The sequence below is a fragment of the Brienomyrus brachyistius genome, chromosome 9 (genome assembly GCF_023856365.1).
Source record: "Brienomyrus brachyistius isolate T26 chromosome 9, BBRACH_0.4, whole genome shotgun sequence".
In the NCBI taxonomy this organism is placed as follows: Eukaryota; Metazoa; Chordata; class Actinopteri; order Osteoglossiformes; family Mormyridae; genus Brienomyrus; species Brienomyrus brachyistius.
The window spans coordinates 19,184,240-19,206,258 of NC_064541.1; the positions used below are offsets into that span (position 1 = coordinate 19,184,240).

General features: G+C 44.5%; 1 protein-coding gene across 8 annotated transcripts in view; it reads left to right on the forward strand.

Moving 5' to 3' along the window:
• LOC125749234 (DNA-binding protein SATB1) overlaps positions 1-22,019 on the forward strand; it is a 43,061-nt gene that overhangs the window by 1,529 nt on the left and 19,513 nt on the right. For 2 of the 8 annotated variants that reach the window (XM_049026285.1, XM_049026290.1), the window contains exons 2-8: positions 12,190-12,428; positions 14,059-14,235; positions 14,313-14,439; positions 14,933-14,995; positions 15,322-15,445; positions 18,717-18,828; positions 19,859-19,936. In XM_049026285.1, coding sequence (XP_048882242.1) covers positions 12,215-12,428; positions 14,059-14,235; positions 14,313-14,439; positions 14,933-14,995; positions 15,322-15,445; positions 18,717-18,828; positions 19,859-19,936 — 895 coding nt within the window. In that variant the 5' untranslated portion in view covers positions 12,190-12,214. Of the gene's footprint in view, positions 1-7,684; positions 7,746-8,596; positions 10,497-10,976; positions 11,051-12,189; positions 12,429-14,058; positions 14,236-14,312; positions 14,440-14,932; positions 14,996-15,321; positions 15,446-18,716; positions 18,829-19,858; positions 19,937-22,019 lie in introns of those variants that run through there. The other 6 variants (XM_049026289.1, XM_049026286.1, XM_049026287.1 and 3 more) reach the window with 6 other exon arrangements.

The following is a 22,019-nucleotide window of genomic DNA, read 5'->3' on the forward strand; positions in this document are numbered from 1 at the left end:
AGAAGGGAGAAAAGGGCCGGTGAAGGGTCTGAGGAGTTGATTATGTAGTGAAATTAACGCGTTGCTGTGTTATTTTCCACTAGCAGAAGCTTCTCAAATGTAAAAGGTTCTATCTTGAGTAAGAATGGTAACAGTGCTTAGGTCATTGTTGGGAAGTTGCACTCTACTGTTCTGGGATTACGAGGGTGTTAAGTCATTTGTGGTTTCCAGATTCACTATCTGCTATTTCATCAACCGCTGTTTGAATTAGTGGCTCGTCTTAATGCTTCATGGCACAAAAAACTTTATTATTTTTTTAAAAATGTATTATACGACCAGTCAAATAGCATCATCTGTAAAAGGCAAATAATCAACAAATGAAAAAGAAAACAAAATGTAAACGGTTCCTTTGCAAAAAAGTCCACATGATGCAGATTCACTTGTCACATTAAATCTAACGTTTAAGGAAATCGACCATCAAATAGTTGTATTTTTGCTTAATTATTCTTACAATACAGTATTTTGAATTGAAATACTGTGTAATATGGATATTTAGTTCATTGAAGAGTGTCTAAATTTTCTATTATATAGGACTCAAAAAAAACTGTAGTGCTGATATTCAATGCAGTTTTCATCACAGCTGTGTATGCCTTCAAGTTGCATAATATCTCTTTTTGTTATAAGACCACACTAAATGTCTTGTCCTATGTGTGTTTTTTTAACTAACTGTCTAACTAAGTTAACATCCACAAAAAATGCACTAAGGGTTTTTTTTTAATGTAGCAGGAGTTTACAGGTGGTTTGCACGTCCGATTTAATCTGCGTAAATACAAACACTATTAATTTGGTGAGTGTGATGTTACACGGGAATAAGCAGAGTTCTCTTCTCATTAGGAAACCATGGCGCTTCTTGTACTTGCTGTTGAAGATCAAAGACAGTTTGGACACGATCTTTCCCACTGCAGTATTGCTGTTGCACTTTTTATTACGTCACAACACGTTATTGCCAAAGTTCGTTGCAAAAAATAATAAAAAAAATCAATAGTGTGTCAAATATTAATGGGGAGACATAAGCTACAGATTTAATACGGAATCCAAGGCTTGTAAGCAGGTAAATCTGTGCAGAGGACATGCAACATTATTTTCTTGTATAAAAATAAGGGGAGCATGTGCAATCTGTGCACTTACTGGAAAGGAATTTAGTTGGGGGAAAAAAAGCTGTTCTAGATGATAATGTAAATTTAAGTGTGGTAACTACATGACTTTTCATATAAAGCGTTTAATAATTGTCCTCAGGACACAATCCCACGTTACGTCCGGCGTGAGGAGAGGTTGGAATACAGAACATTTCTTCTTCACTTGCAGCCCCTAATTAGGTACAATTGAGTTCAGGTTGGTCTTTTCGGGGGGCAGAACTGAAAGCCCTACCCTTCTAGTTATTGTCAGTAATTGCAGGGGAACAGACAGCTTCCCGGGACTGACAGAAACACCCAGGTGATCTTTGCCTCATTCTTCCTGCTCGTGCTTTTGCATCACATTCATGCTTAATTGGCACTTAATTCGTCAGATGGGTCTCACGGGAGGTGAAGGCAGTGGTACAGCAGCATTGCTGCAGCCACTCTGATGCTGCTGGGCATTAAACCATAGAGGTTTTACCGCTTCTAGGTCTATACCTTCATATGTGCTTATAACCGACAGCGGTGGAAAGGAAAAGGATGGATAGATAAAGCCTCAGAAATGCCTGTAAAAATGCGCTTGAGGTGGAGGAGGGAAGGGAAAACAACATTCACACGTCCTGACCCTCGGAGACCAATTAGACGGTACAGCACACCAATGATTTTTGGCGCAGGAGTAGAAACTTCTTATCAAAATCAACTTACTACGGCACAAGGAATAGATCCACACTTCTTGTCTCCACCGCTGGCTTTTGAAAAAATATATTCGACTTCACGTAGTTCACTGCTAGCAATGTGTGACCAGAAAATCCAGATTTTTCCACCTGATCTTTGAAGCCACCCTTTATCTCCACCCCCCCCATGTCCTTTTTTGTGAAAGTTTTCTGCAGACATACAAACACGTACACCCCATAATATGCCACCGTATATACTCATTAAGCAGAAACCTTCATCCCTAGCTCTTCCCTTAATGATAAGAGCATACAAATTACATACCTAGCTATTTGGCTGACACTGATCGTTGGAATATTTAATTATCCTGTTAGGAAGATGAGAACGCTGCTGAAAGTTTACATTAATTTATCCAGGGGTGACGGCTCCGCTCTGGGGTCTGACGTGAACCCCGACGGAATTTGCGATTCCGCAGACTCCCAGAATGAAGAGTAGCTCTGTGTCGCCACTTTGAAAAGCCCCCGCCTTTGTTCCCAATTAAAGAGTGCGGGCCGATAAGCCAAAGTGAAACCGGCGCCCCCCCCCCCCCTTTCACCGCTCACAGAGTCAACACCTCGGCGGACAGTGAAATTATAGCTGACGTACAGCAGGAGTCGTGTAAATACCTCTTTAACTCCCGGTGAATGTGTTTATTTGGCTGTCGCCAGTAAATAGGAGACCTGTCTCCCTTTTAATGTGCAGCTGTGAGCAGATTCGCCTTCAGTCCTGTTATGATTCCTAATAGAGGGGGAACCAACAAACCCAAAAATGATCAGGAGGTTTTTCATGGCAAGCTGAAACCGGTTTTAAAGTGAGCGTTTCTTTTCGGGTATCGCTTGTGCATTCCTAGGTTCTGAGTCAAATACGTAACAGACCTGGAGATTACATACGTACCTCCATAGGCCTCTCTATACAGTTTTGCCCTCACTGCTTAATCACCAGGTTAAATATAAATATTTTGCAATCACTTTGGAATATTTTTATGCATTGACAAGTGTGCTGTTCTGCTTAATGTCACACTGGATCTAAATAATGCAGTTCCTTTGCGTTTGAAGAGCAAGTTTTCATACAGAATACATGCACAGCAGAGTCTGTAGAAAAATTCATATTCATGAAGTTAAATACTATAATTAAGAATGTCATGTAAATTTTGTTACGGGAAGTCGATGTGGAAGCTGAATAGCATTTATCCCATCCAGTTGTTTAAGGATGAAAAATGCAATGAAAAATAAATTGGGATGACTTTCTGTACAGATTTAACCTCCTGGAATTGAAATGTTTTTAAGTCTGCACCATTCATCTTTTAGAAGTATATCATTCTTTATTCTACGGTTGCCACTATTAGAAGTGTGGAGGTCCCCCCCCCCCCCCCCCGCCCCCCGATGGCTGGTTCTGTCACCGAGAGACGGCGGGAACGCGATGTTTCAGCCCGCTCTGCATCCCAGGGCTCACTTTCTGCGATCAGTTTGTAATTCCCGCCCACATGTTCCAATAAAACGATTTAAACAGCTGTCCGCCTTTGTCGCTCATCGTCACTCTTTATGAAGCTTGTGTGCATATGCTTCAGACACACACACACAGGTTTGTAATTATATCTTTGTGGGGACTCTCCATTCATTTCTATGGGGAAAACTCTAATACCAACATGGCGACCTTAACCTACTCAGCCCTAACCTTAACCTACCCAGCCCTAACCTTAACCTACCCAGCCCTAACCTTAACCATTAGTGACCAAACTAAATACGAGACTTTTGGCATTTTTAGCTTTTTGGACCCCCGCAATGTCGAAATAACAGGCTTTTATTACATTGTGAGGAACATTTAGTCCCCATAATGTAATATAAATATAATCACACTCACACACACACACACACACCCCTCATCTCTACTCACTACAATTATCCAGGCCTTTATAAATCTCTTCATTTCATTGAAGAGGAACACTTAGCAGTTGATATATGTTCTAGTGCATGATGAATATCTTCTAATGTGCAATGGAACTAACGTTTACTACTTTGAACGTTTCCATCGCAAGGTCTTTTGGGAACGGGTGAATTCTTTTTCGTTCATTCTTTCATTGTTGCTAAGTCTCTATTTACCTCCTACCCCTCCGGCCACCTCTGTTTAGATCGAGTGATGTGAATTACTTTTGAGTGCAGTCTCTCTTCGCTAACCCTACAGTGATCTGTCTATTATCAAACGCAAGATAGCACTCAGAATGGATACATTTTGCAAACCCTAAAGTGTAGCCGTAGGTAGTGTATCTGTGAGGATTTAAAGGCATTTTTGCGTTAAATATCACTGATGCAAATGTAGAGAAAGGATTTAAGGAACCTTAAGACGCTATTGGTTGGTGTCCTGTTACTCTGTCATATACGGAGTGATTCACGGCTTGAGCGTTTCCCTTGAAAGCCCAGCGAGGAATAAAAAAGGGGACGATGAAGTTCTTTTGCTTACGCACATTGTCGCCAAGCTTCCAGGAAGCATCTTGCGATCCAATGAACATCTTTCATGCTGTTCTGTACAGAGGAGCAGCTGGCCTCTCTCGTTCCGAGTGGGACACCGCACCGCGCACGCCACCTCTGTGCCGAGTCGTGGCCTCTGAAATGCAGAGTCACCCTTGCCTGCATTAGCATGGTACTTAACAAGAGGTGAGTCGTCCTTCTGGTCAGGTCACCAGCTCTCTGTCGTTGCCGTGGTCACGGCTGACAGAGTGGAGATACAGCAGATTTTTTTTTTTTTTGCTTGCATTTAAACAACAAAGCAGGGGTCAAAGAATTCTTCAGAGGCTCTTCTAGCGACACCTGACCTTGTCCTTCTAACAGTATTAATTACTGATACGATACAACCCACGAGGTAGTGATTACAGCCCTAATTATTCAATCATGCGATACAGAGGCCGCACCAGTGGCAGAACAGTAATTTTCTGGATGCTGAAACTGATGTTTGTTGATTCTTTTGCGGCTAAACGTTCTGTAATTAAATAAAAACCAGAGGGGAAAAAAATGAAACGCACATGAAAGACAGTGACAGAGAATTCGTTTTACACCGTTAATTACATGAGATCTCGGCGAGAAAATAAGGGAGATAGACTTTCTGTTTGTCCCTCAGTTTGGGCGTCATCGAGGCGAGGGTCTTCGGAGTCGCTCCTGCGTTTTCAGAGTACGAGCGCAAGCGTGCTGCAGAAGAGCAGCCGTCTTCTCGCATCCGGAAAACCGCAGGCATGCGACTCTATCGTGCACATCACTTGCCTGCAGATAGAGGCGGCTGTCGTAAGCACGAGTTCCGGTCTGTAAGGAAAACGCTACCTGCTGTAACCCATAACTGCAAAGAACTCCTGCTTATTTACGCCTCCCAGTACAGTGCCAGCACTGTATCGGCAAACACCTCCGCAGCGTATCCATGAAACAGCCGCTAAAAGCCCTCCGTGGTAGATGTTAGCCGAGGGGCAGAGTTCACCGTTCATTGTTTCCGTTTACTGGCAAACACAACGACGCTTGACATTTCGTAGATATATTTGACCAGTTTTATGCCGTTCTCTTTGAGTACTACAATATGATTTATTACACGTGGCTGCACTGTACGTCGCTTTCGACAAAAGTGGCTGCAAAATATGTAAACATAAATGTTAGTGTTTTAGGCAACGCGTACAAAATCCGCTGCTTTCTTGGTATGAATGGAGGTCAAGTCAAAACACAAACGTTGACTGAGAAGTAAAACATTTGCCAAAATTCAGGACAGTTTACCCTCCCAGGTGACACATGTGACGATGCTCCACTTCTTTTAATTCAACTGACTTTGTGAGGAATCTCTCCACCCATTACAAACGTGACTATTCCAACGGTGATAATAACGGTTCGACTTCATAAAGAAACCTTTACTATCTGACTTGCTTTGTGAATGTTGATGCTTCAGTCTCGAGAAATGTGCATCTCAAATGGCTCTTGGTGACGCAGAAACGTTTAAGACTGCCTGTATGCCTCAGAGGTGTTTATGCAAACTGCTTCTGCAGTGTGTAACTCAGGTACGGATCAGCGTATGCAATGTTCTTATCACATCTAAGTCACATAGTAGTCAAACAGTATACTGCTGCTTTCTCACTTCAGCAGTCATTATACTATATATATATATATATATATATATATATATATATATATATATATATATATATATATATAAATGCCCCTTGTACACATACATATTTGAGTTTTATGGCATTTTTTCAACAAAACATAGAGTTAATTTATAGTTTATACTTCCCTCATTTTGTAGCCATGCACAATAAATGCAAGTGCTTTAACTTTTTATTCCTTAATAATGTGAAATGTGTCTCCTTAAATCGTGATTTTACAACTTCCAAACCACATTTCATTCCATATTCCCTAATATTCCATATTCCCTAATGTTTCTTTAAGCATCTTGCTGTACCATAGTACAAGACTAACTTTTACCATATAGGTAAACATCAAAACTAAAATTCAAATCTGAAGTACAAGCAGTGGCTATGGGGTATTGCATGCACATTTATCATCTATTAATCCTAACAATTGGCTTAATGTGGTGGGTAACACTTACTACCTCAGGGCCTCTGTTTACTTACTGCATTTTTTTTAAGCAATATAACAAGTGACACGCAGTGTACAAATTAACAACATGAACACAAGCAGTCCCACTAAATAGGACTCAGAAATCAACTAAATGCACTGGAAGGCTGTGTAGGTTTGACGTCTTCCAGTGTTAGACTCTAACACTATATACCCACATGCACATCTTTGTCATCGATCACTGGAGCAGTAGGTGGCAGCACTGAGCACGGCTGTCGCTCCATTTGCCATCCTGCAACCTCTCCATTCTAACCTTTCCACCCTAATGGACATTAGCTACACATAAAATACACAGAAATATGAGATGAGCCTCAGCGGGTAAATCGTGACAGTAAGGCTTTGTCGATGTTTTGCAAGTTACGGCATTTAACCAACACTGACCTGGTACTCTTACCTAGCATACTCAACAGAAAAAAATATCAAATAAATAAACAGACAAATGCATACAGGTAAAGTAGCTGTCTGCTATTCACATATTCGCAAATAGCGTATATAAAAATGACTGGAATTGGGTGTGACTTTGTTGCTTTGCTTTCAAACCACAAGATCTATAAAGAGAATCTATAAGAGCAGTAATAAAGAGCGACGCTAGAAGCAAAAAATGTTTACAAGTCGCATTGTGTTATATATTTTTGTTAGATATTTGATATATCTGATAATCTGACATTCCCCAATAGGAAGATTAGGGACGACATTTAGTAGTTAACAATTAATTATCGTTATTTTTGTTTTAACGTAGCACGCATTCCGGTATAGTAGCAGCTAAACACAATATTTGATTGACAGTAGTTTTACTAAATGTGTATCTCCGCAAGTCTTTTCCTCAGAGTTCCAATTTTGCTAACAGGTGTTAGTTTAGAGTAACAATCTTCTCTTTTCAGATCCCTGTCACTACATGTGGATTATGTCTAATATGTCATTAGCCTGCAGGTTAAATCATTCAACCCAAGGCCACAGATTAAAGCTACAGCTCTTGTCTTGTGCACATTCTGATTCTCGCTTGTTAATCGGCAGATAATGTTGGCCTCAACAAAGACAGATCAAAAGATTACATCTGTTTTTTTTTCCAATATGACTTTTGGGGGTTGTTTTTGCTTATGGTTTATTTTATATTAAGAAGGTGGAAATATTTTTGACAGAGGTTTGTTTTATGTAATGACAGACTTGAATTGTTATTCAAAGACTCTGTTTTCTTCTTTCATAACTCCTTGTCAGTGCATTGTTTTTGAAGCAGTGAGGACCACCTTCATTGTTCCATGCACAGTGTCAATAAATGGTAAGCTTATTCCTTTTTTCTTCATTTTTATTCCAGTCACATTTTTGTCACGACGTTGGACTCTCGCTTGCACTAGAAAACTGTATTTACAGTTCAGTACCAACTAACATTCAGAAAGCAGTATCTTATGCTTGTGTTTCTATTGTCTGCTTGGTTTAACAAATTAGATTAGATACGCGCCATGGACTTCCTTTAGAGTCACATTCATTCAAAATCTTAAAGTGACTATATTTCACTGTTTGCTTTATCTTACGCATGAGACCTTTCAAAATGTAGTTAGGTAAATTTAACACTCCTTCTTTATGTTTCCCCTGTTTTGTCGGTTTCCTGTTTTGATGTTTTCGATTCATGATCTGAAGCGCTGTTTATACCTCACCTAATCTTATTAGTGTGACCTGGTTTCGCAGATGCACTGTTCGCGTTTCTCAGGTGTGCGCGTCTGCGTTTCTCTTAACTTGTATATTTCCAGCTTCAGAATGAGATCGCGTGGTATATTTCCTAATTACTTTAATGTTTCATTTGGTGTGGAAATTGATGTTGTAGCTTCGCTGATTATCCAACCATATGTTTAATAACTCCAGTATTATAAAGAATTCTCCCCCAAGAGCAATTTCACGCATCCAGATTAAGGATAGCGAATGAGAATCTTTCCCTTATTATACATTGTAGGAAATCGGAGTCAGGTATAGAATCTCATGGAAAATAAAAGGGTAATGTCACGTTTTTATAACTTTGGTATGCCTTGCCGGCATCCTTGTATTGCGTTGCTGTTGAGGATTTGGGCACCGATCGTCCCCTCCCACTGCCCCCCGCCTCTCCCTTCACGGGGTGATATCAGTGTCATTTGTGTTGTGGTCAGGCTTCGTCAGAGTTGAAATTCGATCTGCTAGCTGTGGCTAATAGGATCCAAGCTTGGTTGTGAGCTGCAAGCCCCCGTCACCCGCGATCGCCGCTCCCCGCCTATGCGCGCAGCCTGTGTTCTTATTAACTCCCAGACTCCACATATTCCCCCACGATAAATATCCTTTCGCTCGCGGTCCTTTGCCTGCCATATGGCGCGTGCTGGGTAATAAGCAACATTAAATTTCGCACATCGCAGAAGCACTCTCAATCTCCCACACACATTTCGAAGCGTAAATACACACAGTAGGCCATAGTTCAAATGATAAAGTTGTACAAATAATATTATCCGGAAGCACACACTTACCAACTGCTATATTTTGTATAGAAGATAATTTGAAGAACAAAAAATGTATTTGTTTCCCTTTATACTGAGGCATATGGAACTGCACAGTCAGTGCCAAGAGCCTGTATTTTGTGTTGTGTTTCAACAATCAGCTGGTTATCGAATATACGACTGACGTAAAACAATACAATCCAAATCTGCTTTGAACACACCGGATTGTCTCTTCTTGAATGCAGCCCCTGACGACAGTAAACGCCTAGTTGTTTTTACCGTTTGCATACCTCGGATCACATGCTGTATTATTTTTATTCGCATAATATTGCTCGGCGGCGCGTGCCCGCTGTACAGTAATAAATGCAGAGCCGCCTCACTCTAATCAAGCTGATTAAAAATTCCTGCGCGCACAGCCGGAAATCGCAGCATCTCCTGCTTTCTTTCCAGTTTTTTACTTTTTATTTCTCGGGCTTTTGCGCTTTTTTTTGCTAGGAGATCGGCCGTCATGGGAGGCTGTGCTGGCTGATTGGAAATGCGCTGCAAAAATCCGCTGGCCGGGGTGTTACTTTCTGTCGAAATGAGGAGAAAGAGCAGAGCCCAGTCAGTGCGAACAGCGGAGAGGGGAGTGATGAGTCAATGCAACTAATAATTTAATGGGGACGCGGCGAGGGGGACGGGAGGACGACAGAGGAGCGCCGTCCGGGCAAAAACACAATCGCCAGAAAACATTCCCAACGCAGGGAGCTGCCAGGCATTTACAGCGCGTCAATGCTGCTTCCAAAACGGCAAACTAAAACGGACTTCCCCCTCCCCTTCTCATCTGTTCTGTAATAATCATACATCGTCTTGATAAAAAGGCAGACGCTTCGTTTTTTTTTCCTTCTCAATCCTGGACAGTAGAGAAGCTGAAGTACCGAACCGCTGGAGATCTTTCTAAGCTACACAACCATGCAAGTGACTGCGGAAGATGGTTACCGCTTGATAAATGATGAGCTTTTCAGTGTTTTTGTTGACTTCCATTTCTTAGGGTTTGTTTCTTTTGTATGAGGCTTGGTTTTTTTTCGTTTTGTTTTCGGGAGTGGATTTGCAGGCTGTGAACTGCATAGAAGTCGCCGCACTTACGTCCGACACATAGCTCCTTAGGTGTGTGAACGTTTGCATGTCTGAGATGCGCATAGTTCCCATACACGCACCTTTCAGACGTGACCCGTCGTGGTTACTTCGTAACATGGCGAGCTTTATGTTTGCAGCCCGTTGGCACAGAGGCCAATTAGCGGTTTCGTTATAATATGCATTATGCGTCTGCATCTGTCGCTCATCCATGTTGCCATTTCTCAGCAAAGCCGAAGTTCTCACTTATGCTCGATCGCTCCGTGGTTTAGGGGAATCGCCTTTTCGGTCTTCAAATAAAGAATATTCATTTCCCGAGAAGACTTGACATCTGTTGTCATACCGACCTAGAAAGAAAACGCTGAAGTTTTTTTTTCTTCTTCTTTCAAACGAACTTGAAGAAGGCGCTTCTCGCTCGGGCGGCTGTATATGCTTTCGAGTTCAGAAGTACTCGATTTCAGGTTGGTGTCGCTAAATTTTGCGTCAAAATTGCAAAATACTTCCCGGCTTTAAAATGTAACTTTCGTGTTCTCCAGCTTGGACATTTTCTCAATTGGCGCAGTGGCTTTAGCTTATTGCAATATCACTTCTGTTGTGACGATTTCCGAGCACTTTACCATCCTCTTTCATTGAACTATTGAGGAATATGACATGTAAATATAACCCCGCGTTCGAGTAAAATTGATTAATTTATCAGTTTGTTGCTGTTGATGATGATAGTAATATTATCGATAGTTGCACAGTCAGTAATGCTGCTCGGATTTTGTAGGTCGTGTCATGCCTAATATTTGACCGTAGCTTGCTGCTGTGTGCATTGGAGTAACACCGCAGCTGCTGTCAGGGCGCCGCATCTGATGAATACAGAACCCACACACTCTGCACCTTACAACTTAGTCAACGGCTTGTTTTTTTTTTCCTTTTCTTTTCTTGTTTCAAAACAGTGTGGTATCTTTTGGTAGTTAAACGAGTAAAATATGCTACGAAGGATCTGCAAGTCCAACTCTGCCAGGTGAAGGTATGCACAGTACACACTGTGTGTATGACAGTCAGTCATGCAAGAGCAACATAAAAAGTTTTATACTCTGCAGTTGGGGAGGTGGGGAGGAGGGTGGGTTTCTTGAGAGGCTCTGCCTGTTGTGTGGATGTTGGGCTAACTGTATCTTTGTCGGACATACCCTCTCTGACTTCTAACTCCTGTCCGTTCGCTTACACTTGACTGTATCAATACTTTCTCATTCTAAAAACTGCCCACCATTTCCCCTCACTTTAATTTGTCATTGTGTTTATACACATACAGTAAAACATGTCGACGTTTTTTTCCTTTCAAATAACATTAAATGACTCACACTGTGAATACAGGACGGTACCACTGCAGCCAGATTCCTGTTTGACTGTAGGGGTTAGAATGTAAGGTCTGTATCTTTTAGAACTGAGTAAGAATAGAGCGGGTTCTTCCGCTGATTGTGCAAATGGCCTTGGGTCCTGACCGCATGGCAGTGTGTTGTGGGATGGCTGTACACAAGTGATGAGCTTGGTGGTGGTAAACAGTGGTGAAACTTGCGCAGTTGTGGGGATGACAAACCTCTGTGAAATGTGCTGACGGGTACTTTTCCTCTTAGATTTTCCGTTGTATTTTGATTTTCTACATAAAAAAAAAGATTCTGTGCTTTTAAAACATTTTAAATTAAACAAATGTTTAGTATTTTGCAACTTTTTGAATAGCTGCAGTACAAATAGGGTTATCAGCCTATATGAAGAGTTAGTCATTAACACTAATACATAATAGAACTGATTTTTTTAATAGTAATTTACTTCATGTACTTTCTCTGCTTGCATGGGTATTGTCATTTGCGGAGTTGCTTTTTTTAAATGAAAATAAAGGACCGATTCATGCCGTAAGAGCTTTTTCATGGCGCTGTTAATCTCGTTGAGCTTTTTGATGCCTTACCAGTATAATATCCCAGCACTGATCTCTGGCCACTGGAGTCGGAGCTGTGGGATTTTAGGCTGACGATCAGCTTACAACTCTTGTGTTACGGGAGACATTCTTTTATATAGTAATCTAACTAATATTTTTTTTGTTAAGGACTGTCGTATTGCTTAAAATGATGTCTGGATGGGTTGACATGCGTGGCCCTGTTTGGGAATCGGCAGGTGACTGTGAGCAGTGGTGCTGAGAATGATGGATCATCTCAGTGAGACCTGCCTGGGTAAGGAGAACTGCGAGCTGCCCAACAACATGGGGGAGGCCAAGGGCCCCCCGGCCAAGATGGTGCGACTGGAGCAGAACGGGAGTCCCCTTGGCAAGGCTCGCCTTGGGAACGCCGGGCCCAAGATCTCCGGCGTTCCCTTGAAACCGTCCGGACACCTGCTGAAGACCTGCCACAAGAAAGGTAGCCTCCGGGGGAGCGATGGCGCCGCTGGGTATGAACGGATGGGGCTCGGTGGTGCGGCTGTGTGGCGTGCGTGTGGGTTTGGGACCGCAGACGGACTTAAAAGCCCAACAAGTCCAGCCAAACTAGACCGGCGTCTTTTTAGCTGCTAGGATCAGCAGCCGTGCAAAAAATGAGCAGATGCTGTGCTTACGGGGCGGGCATGAAACAGCGCAAACCCTTTGGAGAACTCTAGAAATTCTTGACATTATTTACTTATTGTGGTTTTTGATCTCTTGTTTATAGGAAAAATGTGTAGGCCTGGTTACAGACTGTTTGTTTTTTATTTAAACATAGCTTATAATTTTATGTCTATTGGTCTGATTTATAATCAGAAATTGATTGACGTTGTTTCATCATACCTTTGCGCACCATGCTTAAATCCCAGGCTGCGTTTCCTCGTATCAGTACGCGGGATGTTTCTGTGAGGTCAGACATTTTTTCTTTCCCCCTTGTCAGGAGTTATTTGTTCCACGTTTAATTCTTCGCTCCGTACCGTTTTTTATAATATATTTTTTCTTTTCTTTTTTTATCTATTGTTTTTGTCTGTTTCTCTCACACCCTGAATTCTCCGTAAGACCCCTTGATCATGTGTTTGCTCATTTATGTATTTATTTATTTAAAGTGAAAATGTTATGTTTTGGAAATCACAGGCCTCAGTATGTTTGCTGAACTTTACAGCGGTATGTGTTGTGTGAGCGAAACCACATTTACCACAGTCTATTTTTTTTTTTCCATTTGGCTGAAAACAAAGCACATATTGATTCGGAAAGGAACCTACACAGCGGTCTTTATTGCTGGATCTTTATCTATTAAAAATGGAAAAGCGGCACTTCAGCACATTCCTTGGCATCTGGTCCCTATTTATTGATTGTTTGCCAGGAATGTTTGGATCTTAAGAAAGCTGGAGGCAGAGTATTAAAACATAATTTATTTCAGGCCCTCAAACAGGGTGCGCTAATTGTAGGCTACACAGCCAACAATTATGGTGGGGGCGTTGTGGGTATTTAAAAATAAAATAATAAAAAAGTATGTACCAAGTCTTAAACAGAAACGAAATTCAGGGATACTTATGTGACGTTGGTAGAGAAATCCCCCCCCCCCCCCCATGCCAGGACAGCTGGAGACAAGGCTTATGTGACCCCTCCCATCTTAATTTAGCAACACACCTCTTACCTAGAAACTTGAACACTGCAGGCTGTTTGGCCGTGTGACAGGTGGCGCAAGGCATGTTGGGAAGGTTGAGTGGGACCAGGGGCGCTGTGCCGACCCTGTGCACCTTTCCCGGAGCCGTCCTGCCTTTTAATTCCAGAAAGGGTTACCTGCGATGTTTAGACCTATGCTAAATTATGGCTGGAGTACTGCCTACTTTTTCCATGTGGGTTGCAGGTATTAAAATTAGGATTAATGATACCTCTGAGGATACTCCTGCTTGGAGCTTCTTGGAGAAGAGGAAGCGGATAAAAAGGCATTTTTATAAGTGCGGTTCTGAGTGGAGGCGTCCACATCTGCACCAGTAGGAAGGTCTGGACGGACGCCCCGGTTAGCTCTGTCGCGGAGCCCGAGGTAATGGACTCCCGCATCTCCTTAGGCAACATGCTGCCCGTCTTCTGCGTGGTGGAGCACTACGAGAGCCCCATGGAGTTCGACAGCAAGGAGGAGCACGCGGAGTTCGTGCTGGTGAGGAAGGACATGCTCTTCAACCAGCTCATCGAGATGGCTCTGCTCTCCCTGGGCTACTCGCACAGCTCCGCCGCGCAGGCTAAAGGTAAGCACCCTCCGCTGTTGGGGACGCGTCCCCCCCCGGGAAAGGGCGTCCTCACAGCCGGCCCGTCTCTCACACAGGTCTGATCCAGGTGGGCAGGTGGAACCCCATACCCCTGTCGTACGTGACGGACGCCCCTGACGCCACGGTGGCCGACATGCTGCAGGACGTCTACCACGTGGTCACGCTGAAAATCCAGCTGCATAGGTGAGCCCTGGCCTAGCTGAGGGGGAGGGGGGCTTTCCCGAATGTTCTTTAAACGCTCCACCTCCACCTGCCCGCACCCCCTTCATAGTCTGGGGTGGCAGTTTATGGATAGGGGTAGGGGGGTAGACTCTGCCTCCAGTCAGGAAAAGAGGGGGGGGGGCGTGTTTATTTCCAGTGCATCAGAGTTCCTGCACGGTTAGCTGTTGCTCTCCACCGCTCCCCTGCTCCCTCCTCGGCGGCGGAGCGGCTCCTCACTTTAAGGTGTTCCTGCGAGGATGCCTCCTTAGCCCTCTGCCTACGTGCTCACGCGTGTGCTCCGAGCGCTCGTGTCCCAGACCCGCGCTCCTTATCACACTCACATTTTAGGAACTTGTCTTTTTCCAATTGGATTCTCTTTTTTCCCTTCATGTGTCTCACTTCTTTTTCGGCGTTGATGCCTGTTCCTGTTCCCAGGATCAGATGGTAATTCTGTATTTACGATATTTCTATCCAGTCAAGCGAAAGTGTGGGCGCGAATTTCCGGCGGTATTCCCGACGTTCCGGGAGCGGCACCTAGGTAGGAACACCTTAAATTGTTCCGCCGAGTACGTCGGTTAGGAAGGTAGAAGAAACATGGAATAATGGTCGCCGCATGCAGCTGATGTATAATTCATGCCTCAGCACAGCTGATGTGTTGTATAAAGTAATTAACTAATCAGAACAATCAGGAGAGAGACACCGGCCTCCAGCTGCATGTCCTCGATGCGCCGAATGTAATCTGTCTGTCTTAGAGGGAGCTTGCAGGAGCGAGGCGAGTCCTTGTGTCTCTGTGTGTGTGTGTGTCCCCCCCATCCATCTGACCCCCTTTCTCTCTTCTTCCCACCCTCCCCCGTCCCTCGACAGTTGCCCTAAACTGGAAGACTTGCCTCCAGAGCAGTGGACCCACTCTACAGTAAGAAACGCCCTCAAGGAGTTACTGAAAGACATGAACCAGAGCTCTTTGGCAAAAGAATGCCCCTTGTCACAGGTGCTGGAGCCCTTCGTGAAATCGCACTAAAGCATCCCCTCTTCCTAAATGCCCAGAGTTTGATGGAGTGGTGGAGGGTGGGGTAAGGGGGGGGGGGGGTTGTAATGACGATGGAAATGCTTGCCTGTTGTCAGCCTGATAGATGAACACACATGCGTTTTTTATGGTTTAGCTGAAGTATGTTACTAGCTGATTAAATGTGGGGAGGAGAGACAAACAATGGCAGCCCAAAATTACAGGCGTCCTTGGAATGTGCACAGGGGGTTTTTTTCTTGAATCGCAGGTGCGTCTTTTTATTTTTGAGTCTCTTGTCGTCATTTAAACTGGGGGGCGGGGGGGCGCTTTATGCCACGGTTCACGGCGGCGTGTTTCGAGCTCTGTTAGTTACACCTGCAGGAAAGGTACGCCTGACTTATTTTTAAACATAGGATTAGCCGGCCGGTGTGCGCAGTGCGGAACCGAGCTGACATGACGGACTCCCTCGGTGACGTTAATCCGGAGCGGAGGTCAGCCCAGCCCCGCTGGAGGGATGTTTGCAGGCAGGGTCTCTCTTTTCGACACCCCCTTCCTCACATCTGCCCTTGTGGACGGGCGTTTCGAGGCCACGCCCAGCCGCGTGCGACCCGGACAGCTGCCGGAGTTTTCTAAGGGCGCCTCAGCGGATGCATGATTATTTTAAGACTTTTTTTTTTAAAGTATAGAAGGGTGGGCGATGACAGTGGGAGGCGATGCTTCCGGGGGCTGGTGTGTTGTACCTTCAGCCCAGGCTCCCCTCCCAGGGCCTCACTGTGTGTTGTTTGTAGTCTGGCACTGCAGGTCCCTTACAACAGTCTCCTCGACATTTCTCACGCATATTTTTTGATAGCGTGTTCTAGGCATGGGCGGTAGCTAATTTTTCATTCCTTCTTACCATCCAGGCAATATACCGCGGTAATCTGTGTCTTGATGACATTTCTGAAATCTTACCGATTTAAATAATTTGCAGGGATGGAGTCCCCACGGATAATTCTGTAAAATTTTGCTGCCCAGCCTGAGATTTCTCGCTGTGGCCTAAGTGTCCCTGGCGTGATACCAGGCTTGGCATCTGGGGGCTGTGAGGCCTGCAGATTCAGGCTGGTCCGGTGGTCCTGCTGACACTACAGACCTGGGGGGTGGAGAAAAAAGGCTGATCGAAGAGTCAGATGATTGACGCCTTTTACAGAATTGATTGCCGCTTCCCTGACATTCTGGCGGTTAATCCCTCAAATGAGGGGAGGGCAGGTAGGCGTACAGAACCGCAGAACGAACCACTCCCTACTTTTCAAAGAAGGGAGATCTCGAATATAGCGCCTTTTGTCCCTGCTTGTGCTGTGGGCTCCTCTTCTGTTCCCTTGGCGTAAGCGCATCCGTAGAAAGGGTGTATGGTGGAGCCCCGCGGACATAGCCTAGCTGCCGAGATTTCACCGTATGGAGCCTAAATCGCCGTGAACCGCAGTGGCCAGGTTCGGCACTTTCTCACCAACACCCCCCCATCTGCGCCTCTCTGTGACGATGCCGCTCCCTTCTTGGAAACTCCAGCTACAAAAGAATGGCTCAGTCACCCCAGTGGCCGTGAAAGAGCAGCTGTTTAGTTGCGTAGCAGCAAATGGCCATCAAAAGCCGTTTCTGCGCCCGTGTTTGTGAGCTGTCATGGGCTAAAGGAATCTTTTTTTCTTTTTTTTTTTTTCCTTGCCCCAATCGGTGTCAAAAGAGGCTATAATTAAGACGTGATAAAAGGGACAAATAACCCATGTCTCCTACACAATGGGGGCAGGATATCTGGTTCAGCTGGAGCCAGGCGAATTGCCTCGCCGGGGAGGGAGAGAGAGAGAGAGAGAGAGAGAGAGAGAGAGAGGTCATTCGGTCTTGTACTTCTTCGGGTGATTCTCCCATGACGGAGAGAAGGAGATCGTTCTGGGCGATAGGCTCTTGGCGATAGGCTCTTGGCAAGGCAAGTGATCTGGCTCCGTACCTGTGGGTTACCCCGCCCCCACTTGGCCGGTGACTGCTGTCCATCCAGCTTTCCCAACACTGTCTCGAACGCCAGTTGAAAGCGGGTCTTGATGCATTGCGATAGATGCGTGATTAATGATTTGCATTTATTGCAACATCTGTGTGAAGATGGCGGGATCGGAGAATCTATGGTGGACCCCGCTGTGCATAGTTATTGAGCGATGTTTGCAGTAATGGTCGTAATGATGGTGTTTATTATTCCAGAACGTGGATGGGGTGGTTGGGTGGGGGGGGACGACGACTTACTATAGTTAGCTTTTAGTAAATGAGCAAACTCTTTTTATATGTTCAACTTCTACCTGAAAGTGTAACTAGGAATCATTCTTCAGATTCATTATGGAAACTGTCGCTGTGTTTTTGTTTGACAGTCGCACTAAACTTGAAGGCGCCTTTGTGACGGAACGGTTTGCGTCTGCGGATTTACAGCTCGGAGTATAAACCTTAGGAGACGCCGTCTTTCTCATTAGATCTTGGTGTTGGTCTCTGCTGAGGAGTCGTCAAGCCAGAAGGCTCCCTGTACCCCTGGAATACGCACCAGGGCTGCTGTACCTGCAACTTGAAAAACAGATGGTTTTTTTGCCTTTTGAATATTTATCACAAACAAAACAATATCTGCGCTATTCACCCCGAGGCCAGAGAAACCTTCTTCAGTCTTAATAATAATAGGCGCTCATTGTTTGCGAAGAATGCGTTAATCAGGTTTTAAGGGGGATGGAAATCAAATGTAAATATGGCATTGAGATGTCAGTGGGAAAATGCAGGGGACTGCTTACTATATGTGGGCTGGTTTTTTAAGCAGATTGTGGCTTAACAGCTCACAGACATGGCAGAAAAATAAAGGCTTCATCTGCTAGCGCCAAAATCCCTTCTAATATCGCCGTTTCTTCGAATAAGTTACGTAATAAGCATGGTAATAACCATGGTAAACTGCAGCATATTGAGGCGAGGCTTGGGCTTGACTCTGCTGACTCTGCCAGCGACTCCACTCCCTGACTCTGTGGCATTTATTAAAGGGACACGCTCCTGTTTTTGTTTTGCTTTTCCGGAAAATGCAGCTAGACTTTCGCATGGCCGTTTTGAATGTGCTCTCTAGTTCTTCATGCATCAGTCCTATTGGATTTTCTTTAATGGACGTAGGGTGCATGCCCCCCCCACCCCCCCCACCCCCAGACGTTACAATATTACATTTTCCAGATCCCCAAAGACCTTTTTGCCCAACTCTCATCTCTCTCTTTTACAGAGTATGATCTCCTCCATTGTGAACAGCACTTACTATGCAAATGTCTCTGCGGCGAAGTGTCAGGAATTTGGTCGCTGGTATAAACATTTCAAGAAGACAAAGGATATGATGGGTAAGCAAAATAAACCCATGCGAGCATTACAGCGGCGTGCCGGCTGACAGTCCAAATATTTCACTTTTTGGTTCTGACTTTAATTTCCTCTCGCCATCGAATGGAACGTTAAATTATCACTTTCATTGTTGTACTTGTTTATGAATGTATATTTTACCTCGATTCTTTTTTTTTTTTTTTCTCCATCTTTCCGTATTTGCGCAGTTACCAAAGCGAACAAAGATTCCAGTTGTAGTGGCATTCCTGTAAACATCAAAGTTTACATAACATCATGCTTGTGCCCGGTATCTTAAGATTGATATATTGGACAAAAATTGAACCAGTTTTCCTTGTTTTTTTGTTTTTTAAATGTTTTTATTTTCCTTTCTTCAGCCATTTGACATTTTTAAAAGGTCAGTGTAGCCTAGTCTAAGATTTTGCATTTTAATAGTAATATCAGGCCATTAACTATTGGCTGTTTATAAATACTGTCTGTTGAAATATTAGTTAATAATTATTACTAATATTAGTTGTTGGTATTAGCACCTAAAAATGTGAAATAAGTAAACTTAGAAATGTCTTGCTCCCGTCCATGTTCCATGTTCGTTAGGTTCAGCTCGGACATGTCAGGGCGAGAAGCAGCGAGGCTGCGGAAATTTCGTGTTCATGACGACGCCTGTTTTTGCGTGATGGATAAATGATAGCTACACGGGCGGGATTAAACGCGTGCTTTCGGAAAGTGCTCTATTGCTCTTAACATTTAAAGAAAAATTTGGAAATTGTGGGATTTCCTGTAGCGGCAATGCTAACCGCTGGTAGAATTGGCCTTAGCGTGTCATAGACAACGATAAGTGTCGTAAATGAAAAGCTTTGCGTTTTCCGGGCCAAGACTGAGGTAATCACTTTCCATGTAAGGGCCAGTTACTGTAACCTCCCCCCCTTGTTTATATACACGTGGCCGTATAAAGGCCCTAACCATCTCTCTCTCTCTCTCTCTCTCCCCCCCCTCCCGCCACACCTCTGTATGTCTTGTAAATCTGTGTCTGTGCAGTAATGCGCCAGCCCCCCCAGCTGGAGGGGTACCTAGGGACGTGTGTCCTCCACGACAGCCCACGTGCCGCTGCAGTAGGTATGTCACGTGTCCCCCCCCCACCCAACGTGTTCCGGCTGCCGCCCCGGGTGTCCGCGCCTCACAGCGACACCCTTTGCTGCCGCTGTTGTGTTGTTGTTCTGTTTTGTTCTCGGTGTCAGGAGCTGCAGCTCGTTTCCAGTTAAAACAACAACAAAACCACACGCCCTATTCCAACCACAGACCACGCCAATGCGCGCAGCCACCTCTGACCTGTTTTGCGCCGAGGAACTTTAATAGTTTAAAGTGCCGTGGTGTCTGTCGATATCGGGCCGCTCTCGTGCCGCGTCCTGTGCTGATTTTTGGCGGCTTTGTCTGTAAACAGAAGCTGAGATATAGTCATTCAGAAGCCGTACGCTTTTCACCGTCATACTTTTTTAAAATGATTTTTTATATTAAGTACATTTCTTTTTGCACGTTGAATGAGAAGCAAACGGTTCCGTGAATGATGCTGAAGTGCCAGGGTGAGTTGGAGGATCATTGGGCATCTCCATCTGTTAGGCCCCACGCTGAAGCCGGCTTCTCGCTGCTCCGGCCTCGGACAGCCTTTTCCCTCGAGGACATTCGCTCGCCAGGGTCAGGATTCCTTGTCAAAGCTGGTGCTTCGTCGTGTCGCTAATCCTGATCTGGGTCCAATTCTGCAGAAGGACTTTTCTGCTGACTCTCCGAGGTTCCTCTTTTTATTTCCTACTGTGTTTTCAGTCCGTCACATACTGGCCTGTTTAGGTGACACCCCCCCCCCCCCTCCCCCAGTTCCCCCAGCAAGACCAGAAGGCGACCCACAGCGTGGAGAGTGAGAAAGAGGGGATTATCTGCGGTGTGATTATTCTGACACTTATTTGTCGGGGAGTAGAAAGGGAAGCCTGTGTGATTTTCCCCTTTTCTCCTTTCGCCTCTTGGTGGCTTAGAAGTGCTTTTATGTAGCTATTGTTGTTTATTTACGCGAGCTTTTGTGGTCTCGTTCTTTCATACCATATTATCATTTATACTGGAACTTAAACTCCTATGAGCTGTTTTTAAGAGTCGGTCTCTTTCGGGCACTTTGTGAAATTTCTTCGATCCGGTGTTCCAGCGCTTGGTGAAGAATTTTGTAATATCACTCGGTGTAATCGCTTCCAAAATACGCTCATATTGTGCTAACAACGCAAAGGCCGTGGGTTCAAATCCTGGACAGCGCACACAGATTGTAACCCTTCTCTCCTCCTGTAAGTCACTTTGGATAATAGCGTGAGATAAATGTAAATGGGTTAAAAGATAAATGGTGGAGGCTCCTCTTGGGGTCCTGACGCTCCCGTCTGACTCTGGACGATTTGATGTTTCACCAACCTGCGTTAATCAAAGGGTGAAATTATTCCTATGTGTCACATTGTGATTCCGCATACACACTCTTCCACGGGCCGCCATTGCATGGGAGATTTGTTATTCCTTGTGGCTCTCGGCCTATTCCCTACCACGTGGAATTCTTTAAGCCCAGCATATTTTCCCTGGCTCATACTTGCACCTTCTTTTACAATTAACAGCGTCAAATGTGCAAAAGGAGCTATCAAATCGTTTCCCGTGAAGTTCCAGTATTTGCCTGTGATAATACCTGGGGAGGTTTTTTTCTCTCTTGATTGCTCATGTGACTCACAGGGCATAAACGTATAACGATTATATGGGTTTATGCAGGGAAGTTCACTGTGTGGAATTAAAAGACCACCCTGAATATACATTTACTGTGGCCTTCATCTGCGGCTGCCTTTGCCTTTGATGTAAAGCCATTTGTACATTTTCCCCTGTTGGCTTGTTTAACTTCACCGGGTGTTTTTAATGATGGGGAGGCTTGACCTGCCACCTGATGTTTTTTTTCCCTGTAGCTGAGGCTCCCCCTGCTTGCGTCTATGGTATCGTCTGTCGGGCTCCCCCTGCTTGCGTCTATGGTATCGTCTGTCGGGCAGTCTACACCACCCCACGAACTGTCTGGTCTCAGTGGGCGTCACTGCGGTTTTGCGTTTTTTGTTGTCGTTTTCCATTGTTGGAGTTAGAGCGTGGGTAGGCTCACTGAGAGAGGTTATAATTTATCCTCTTTACAGTAGTAAATTTC